General features: G+C 43.2%; 1 protein-coding gene across 6 annotated transcripts in view; it reads left to right on the top strand.

The window, feature by feature from the left end:
- The window catches only part of GATB (glutamyl-tRNA amidotransferase subunit B), an 82,809-nt gene that overhangs the window by 59,616 nt on the left and 15,237 nt on the right, over nucleotides 1-7,956 (top strand). For all 6 annotated transcript variants that reach the window (XR_002098470.1, XM_019522210.1, XM_019522208.1 and 3 more), the window contains exons 10-11: nucleotides 3,096-3,229; nucleotides 3,682-3,760. Coding sequence is in view for 5 of the 6 variants with exons in the window: in XM_019522210.1 (XP_019377755.1) it covers nucleotides 3,096-3,229; nucleotides 3,682-3,760 (213 nt within the window). In the remaining variant the exon portion in view is untranslated. The remainder of the gene's footprint in view (nucleotides 1-3,095; nucleotides 3,230-3,681; nucleotides 3,761-7,956) is intronic.

The raw sequence follows: 7,956 nt of genomic DNA, 5'->3' as shown, positions 1-7,956 counted from the left end.
AGGGGGGAGTGAGAGGTACGAGCAGGCCCAGGGCACCGTGGGGGAGGAGTGAGTATGTGTTCTTAAAAAAAAGCAGGTCTCCTTTTAATGGAATCAGCCAGTTAATAGAATCAAATCACCATTTCCCAAAGTGATTCCAATACGAGGAATCCACTGAATCTGAACTGCATCTTCGGTTTTTTAGCCTTAAGCATATGAAGAATTTTCTGTTAATTTGTAGGGCATTGTCACTTTAATTTTAATAGTTAAGCTTCTGCATCTGGGAACTTTGGTCCTCTTCTCTCAATTCTCACAGACTTTTTTGAGTGGCTAGAAATGCAGAGCAAAAGGACCTAATTGATGTGGTTGGAAAATTGGAAGTGGTGGTGAAAGTTGACTCTTAATAAGTAAGGATAAGAGCAAAGATATTTGGCAAAGGTTACACACTGGATTTTGTATCAAAGGCAACACAGCTTAATATTGGACCTCTGTGCCTGAGACATTCCCTAGGCTGACACATTCTACCCGAGATAAATATTCCCACTGTAAGTCATAGGATGACATTGGCATACTGTCTGAAATTCATTTGGCTTGAGAAAAGTTGACCAAATTGCACAACAAATCCAAAGTCATTTGCAGCAGTAGGGTAGGCAAGACTGTATGAAAAATGAAGGCTGATCAAGTCTTCCCAGTCTCATTGTTCCTGATATTTTTCCCTGTCTTTTAATAAGGAAAATTTTCCATTCCTTTCACACAGATTTGAATTTGGCTCAAATTTTTTTGTTAAAAGGAAGTGCAAGATTTGTTTTGCTAATTCCAGACTGACATTATATTATTGGGTTTCTTTCCTCATCAGGTAAAGCCATATTTCCAGAAAGGCACAATTCATACATATTAATGCACAAAAGCAGTATGTGTGGGTTTGATTACTTTTGTCCATGTGTGTGCATTTTTTACATGCATATTTGCTCTTGCCACTTCAAAAATGTGCAGTAGCTACACATAAAAAAAGGGACATGAATACTGGCTCACTGTTTCCAGACTGAGCTAAATGGACAGTGTTGCCCTGGAAGTTAACCCATCAAATTAAGCCTTAGAATATCAAGTCCACTGTTCTTGGGATAATGACTCCTGAGGGGAATTAAAAATTACAGTATTTATTAAGGGATAACTTCAATTTCATAAGTCTACTTAACAAGCACATAGTTCTTTGTTATCAAAGTGCAGTACAAATATTAATCAGCACATTACCTCTTTGCATTGGGGAGGATGCTTCTTTGAGGTTCTGTCTGTGCTGCTTTATATTAATGTGTATGTTCATGTGTGTGTTGGCTTTTCAGTGCTTTTGAAGCTATATTTTCAATTCAGCAAACAAAAGCTCTAGCCTTCCCATAGTAATTGTGGTTGGGTTTCTGGTGGAGGGAAAAGCCACGTGGGGTTGGTTTCTTTTAAGACCTCATGGTTGGCTAGTTGACCTGTTTAAAAGGCATGGGGAAGTTACAAACACCAATACCAACACGAAGATATGTGCTTTTACCTGACAGATGGTTTTCACCTTTTTTGATTACTGTGGGATTACTAGTTTTAAGTTTTATAAGAATTGTAGCAACAAAAGCAAATAAGTATTAGACATGAAAAGACAACAAGGTTAAGTAAGTTGTTTGAGGCCAGAGGGTCAGTGGGTGAGCCAGAATGAGAAGGTGAGTATGTATGTCCCAGTTCTTTGCTCACTTCAGTAAACCATATCATCTTTCATGGTAAAGGGAGAAAGCCTCAACATTCTCACTCGCACCAATTTTACAGCATTCTAACTCTGGGGATTTCAGTGGAATTACTATTATCTAAACAACGTTAATTAAAGAGAGGAGTTGGCCTGGAGCTTTCTCCTCGCTTCCAGGAACAACACTGCATCGACAGCAAAAGAGAGAAGGAAGGACTGAAGGATGAGTGTGCCATTTTACATCATCCTTTGGGGGTCCCCAAATTTTGTTTTTTGGTCTGCTTTGGAACGAAAACAAAACCTAGCAATTTTGTGAGAGTGCCGTGGTTGAAATGTCTGGATTTGGAACGAAAAGGTCAGGGGTCTGATTGTGCAAATAGGTTCTGACCAGAGACGGCACTTACCGTAAAGTCCTCAGCCCCAGGAAACTTTACTGAAATCAGTGTGGATCTGCAAAACATTTCAGAAAATGCACTTAGTCGCATGTTCTAAAGGTATCACCTGAAGAAATCCCTGCCTCTCTTCTAATACATGATCAGAATTCATTTTATGGGCTAGATTATTTCCTAGTAACTTCTAAGAGCAGACTTTTGTTTGTGGATGTTTCATTATACACCGCAAAGTTATTAGCTTACTGAATTCAGGTTGCTCCCGGGAAAATCCCTGTTTTGCTATATCCTGAGTCTCAGGAAAGTCCGCTATGTGACATGCTACAGTTACTGATCCATCATTCTCTCTCTGATAAAGCAGTATAGCATCCATCAGACCCTGCTATATCTATTTCTCTAAAAACAATCTCAGACTTCATGTTCGCTTAAAATTGAATCTCTGTCCCCCCAATGCAATACATATCCAATGCTGAAGGCCTTTATCACAGGAGTTGACTAGAAAAAGACTAGAAAAATGAAAACCTGGTTTTACAGTCTGACCTATCCAAATCACTCAGGGACAAAAACAAGCTCATCTTATTCCAGCAGTCCCAAATGTGTGCAGGATCAAGCATGAGGTATTTCCAGGTGGTTTCAAAAAATATTTTCTTAGTAAAACGTAGCATGCTGTTTCTGACAAGTCACTGCACCAGAAGGATAGGTATTCCAGATGAGGTCTCTCTACCTGCCCAGAGTGAGGCAGCTTCTCCCTGTACTACACTACTGTCAGGAAAAGGTTCTTAATAAGTTTGCACGTTTAATGTAATTTCCTTTAGCTTGAAGCCTGGCTGAGAGCTCTGCTGTGTGTATTCTCTCCCATAATGGAGATTGTTCACTGTCATCCAACTGCACAGATCGTTTACCTTGGGGACTGACACTACCCACTGAATATGCATGTGTAACACAACTAAAATAGTAATTTTTTCACTTTGCTGACATTGATGCATCAAATTCTGTTTTCTTGATAGAATGAAGATGGATTAATGGAGTTCTTTGAAGATGTGGTGAGAGAGACCCAGATGAATCCAAAGAAAGTGATTGGATGGGTTATAAGTGAGCTGCTTGGTCATTTAAAACAATACGACCTTACAGTCAAGGAGAGGTGAAGCTTTCTACTTATGTTAACTTGAGTAAAATGAACTGACCATATTCTTACACTCAGGCTTGGACCATTGTCAGTAGTGCCCTGTAACTTTAGTGTCAACTCCTGATTTGTTATCCATCCCTGGATTTAACGTTATTCTGAAAAGTGTCTGGTGCTGCTTTTCAGACCGTAGAGCTTTGTGGTGTCCTTTTAATAAACTACTACATACCTTCCAGAGAAGAGAAACCTTTAGTTAACTAACACCAGGTTTCCATTTCTGTCATCTGAAAGGCAAAACGTAGTAAGCTGACCAAAAATAAATTACATATTCAGAAGCTTCATGGACGTAGAGTATGTCACCTAGTCTTTGTGTAAATGACTTTCTTTTACTTAAATGACCAGATGCCACAGAGATGTTGAACTATGCCTTATTTTTCAAGCGAGTTTTCATCTCACCCATTTTTTTCTAGTCCAGTCAATTCTCTCTCTTTGGCTGACCTTCTGAATCTCCTAGAGAGAGGAGTCATTTCTTCTTCAGCAGCCAAACAGGTGAGTACTTATTGGATTTAGTAAATCTCGTAAATCTACCACATACTGTCATTTCACACACAATCTCAATCTAAAATCCACAGTGTTGCCAAACTGATTTTATATTTAATGCATCAAACATGTGAGTCTTTAAATGGAGTGTGTGTGTGTTTGAAGGTTAGGTATTAAGATTGACCTAAAGCAAACCCTAGATTAAATGTACCTGAACTTTAGACAGTTTGGGTTTAACACAACTGACACACAGTCCTTAAAACCAAACCTGAACTTCAAGAAAGTTAAAATTAGGGGTGCACCGATAAAGATATTTTGGGCCAATATTGATGGCCAATTATTAATGAGCCATATTGGCCGATGCTGATCCAGTTGCTGATATGAAAGCCCAGTAGCTTGGAGAGCAGTATCCATCTGGTAAGCCTTTTTTTGGGGGGGGGGCGGGGGGAAGCGGGGCATGGGAGAAGCATTGTATGGGGGAGGCAGATCAAGGTACCCACAGTGAGGTAGGGAGTGGAGCTGGGGCTGGGGCAGGGGCAGGCACTGCCCAGCTGGAGCGGGATGGAGTGGTGAGTAGCTTGTCCAGGTGGTGTAGGTGCCTCGCTCCCACCCCTGCGGGTGCAAGGGCTGGGGCACAATTCGTTATGGGGCTCCGCAGGCCAGATGAAAGTGCCTGGTGAGCTGGATCTGGCCCACGGCCCATATTTTGCCCACCCTGATCTAGATCCAAATGAGATTGGTCCAGTTTCTAATGAGTAGTCAGTGGGTTCTTGGTGTGTGATTCCCTAATCTCAGTGGGAGGTTAAGCTGTAAGAGGTAAAACATCACAAGTATATTATATTTTTTTACTGTCAATGCATGGAAAAGGATAACATGCAGCTGTGATTGTTCATAAAGAGATGCATGGATTTCATCTGCCTTGTAAGACCACGTGCCACATGCTGATAGAAGAGGGTGTCTGCTGTTTGGAGAAGCCCCTTTACTGAGTCTGCACTCTGTCATCATAGCTACTCTGATATAGCTGTTGTGGCAGGACCCCTGTAGTACAGACCAGCCCCCAAGCAGAAAGACCTCTCTTGAACCCTTTGAGCCAATGACATCCTCTACTTAGCTAAGTATTATAGGAAGAACCAGCTTCTCCCCCTACATCCAGTAACACCGGGTTAGGCCAACCTCCCAAAGTTAAGATGAGATCTAAGAAACTGTGCTAAGAGATTCGTCTTGACAACTACCATAAGTAATAAGAATTATGATTATATGTAGTCCTGGAGAGTGTCTGCCACAGATGTGGGTTTTACTATGCTGGGCAGTGCACTGGCACAACAGAAACAGAGAGGTACTTCTGAACTAAGATTAAACATACAAGATGGGTGCAATGGCCATGGGAACGTACCATAACAATGAGATAGTGGAGACAAGTGGGTGTCTTGTGACCATTGCCTAATTATTATCAAGTATTGTGGTAAGCCTCTGGGAAGAGCAGAGTATTGTTTGTAAGGAAGGATTTTACAAAGTGTTATGAAGTAGCTTCGCAGCCATTTGTGGGGGCTCCTCCCAAATGGGCTGTCAGAGTAGGAGAGAAGTAAAGGTCCTTGGTTGAAAATTTTAGCAAGTACATAGCCAGCACAGCACTGTTGGCTGATAGAGGCAGGTTCATGCAACATTATAATAGTATGATTTATACAGTCCCAGGAGAGCTGGAAAAATGGCCTTAGATTCTGCAGATCCGGAGAAACCACTGTGTGTGTGATTTTTCTAATACTACATAGTAAATTCACTACATTATTTTGAATAACTCTTTATTATTCTGAGTTCTCCCTTTCTCTTTCTGGGTTCTTATGCAAATTTCTGCCCCTCAAATTAGAGGTGCACCGATACATCGGTCCATACTGTATTGGCAACGATAAAAGGAAAATTGACATTATCAGTAATCAGCTTTTTTTGGCTGATGTGGCCTATTAATGTTACTGGTTAAATGCTGCATGCATGTGTGCAGCCACAGCATGCACGCAGCCAGCCCAGCCGCCTGGAGACCAGTGTCTGGCTGGTAAGTCGTGAGGGGCAGATCGAGGGTACCACGGTAAGGGAGAGAGTAGAACTGGGGCTGGGGAGGTGCTGCCCAGCCGGGGCAGGGGGCAGAGCCATGAGCAGTTGTGGGGGGCGACTCCTGCTGCTGCGCACACCCCTGGGGGGGGGGCACATGCCCCCCCAATCTGTGTGCAGCATGAGGGCAAGCTACTGCTGCAGGCTGGAGCTGGGGGGGCAAAGCTGGGCTCTTCCCGGTGGGGGGGGGTGTTGGGCCAGAGCTGGATTTGGGGTGGGCAGTGCTGGCACAGGCACAGGAGGTGGGCTACAGGGTGGTCTACAGCCACTGCAAAATTCACCGTAGCCCCTCTCCCAGTGCTGCCACCACATGCCCTAAGCTCAGCACCCCCATGGGAAGAGCCTGGCATTGCCCCTGGCTCCAGCCTGCCCCTTGCCCTGTGCACAAATCTGGGGGGCACATGCCCCCCCAGGGGTGCATGCAGTGGCGGGAGCTGCCCCCCTGTCTTTCAAGCCACTCATGGTTCCGTCCTGTACCCTGTTCCCAGCTGGGCAGCACCTGCCGCAACCCCACTCCCTCCCTCACCACAGGGGCCTCAATCTACTCCCCTTTCCTCGCCCCTTCTCTCCCCCCACTTCCCGCCAACAGACTTACCAGCCAGATGCTGCTCTCCAATCTTCCAGGCTGCGTATTGGCAATTGAATTGGTATTAGCCAATATTGCTCGTTAATAATCAGTCATCAGTATTGGCCCAAAAAATCTTTATTGGTGCACCCCTACCTAAAATTTGTTTTTTTCTAGCCCAGCACAGCCCTGTGTTGCAGATGATTGGCAACGTGTAGGGGGTGCATGTGCACCCCTTGAGATTGGCCGTGCCCCCCCTCCCCCAAGAGAAGCACTGGCAGCACTTCTGGACCCCCCAGCCCCCCGTTGGCAATCAGCCACTGGTGCCCCCCAGTATTAGGAAGCACCAGTCACCCATGCAGATCAAAGTAAAATCAATAGTAAGCTGTTTGTGCTGGGTATTATTACTCCTTTTCTGTGCAAAGCACCTGTCACATTTTGGATGCTATTGTAGTACAGTGAATAATCCATTCTTTTTGCCTTAGATTCTTGCATGCTTACTTCTGTAAAAGGCATTAGCCTTTCAGATTGATTGAACTACTTTGGGTAAGCCTACTAGCCAGTTATTTCTTCCAAAGTGGGTATCAGTGAAATCGTTAATGAAAATATATCTAATTTCATCTAGCTCCAGGATTAAGACTCTGAGATGAAGAGGGGCAGTCTTGCTTCTGCCTGACATTCAGTTTTTCAGTCTCTGTACAGATTTAGAATGCAATTAGTGTCAGTTCATTTTTGCGTGGTTACGTTTACAACAAAAAGGGTTGTAAGCAGAGGGTAAGGAAGTTAAACACTTGCATGTATGCAACTGGCCTGAATGTTTCTGGAGTACTTAGACCTTGTGGTTCTTGATTAAGCCAGTTCCATCATTGCCAAGCTCTTCTGAAGACCCAGCTGCTTTGCTGCAAGCCCCATAAATATGGATTTAGGTGCCTAACTTGAAGCACACACACTTGGAAATTTGGGCTTTGAAAAAATAAAAGCCTTTAATGGGCATAAAATATTAATACCTAGTGCAGGAGAAGCACAGAGATTCTGTGCACATGGCTTTTGAAAGCAGCTGGTAGCAGAGTGCCCGCACACTTAAAAGAGAAACTTCAGAGTTTTATTCTTAACTAATAATTTTTCTTGTAATGCTGGAGTCAGAAAGTTAATGCTGGTCTATTGGAGCTTTTTGAATATTAATATGTTAATACACTAAAAGTTCTGACAGGTTATAAAACTTAAGGAATTTTGAAGACATGGCCTCCTCTTTTAATTACCCTTTCCTTGTTATATACATGTTGTCCTCTATGTTCTGAAATTGGACACAGATTAATAACAGTCTTGTTTGCCCATCACTGAGTGATGCTATCAAACTGCAGAGACCTTGCCACATTTAGAAAACTATTTTGGTTGCCTGGATGTCAGAAGAATAACAAATATTTATAACAATTCTCAGCAGTAGGCAGAGATATTGGATGGCCTAAGGGCAGAAAAGGCTATATATATACACACAACAGCAGATGAATTGTAGCACTTGAGGTGGGGGGTGGGGGCG

This window comes from Gavialis gangeticus, unplaced genomic scaffold, assembly GCF_001723915.1.
Source record: "Gavialis gangeticus isolate Ggan-Ray unplaced genomic scaffold, GavGan_comp1, whole genome shotgun sequence".
In the NCBI taxonomy this organism is placed as follows: Eukaryota; Metazoa; Chordata; order Crocodylia; family Gavialidae; genus Gavialis; species Gavialis gangeticus.
This window is presented reverse-complemented; position numbering and strand designations above follow the sequence as displayed.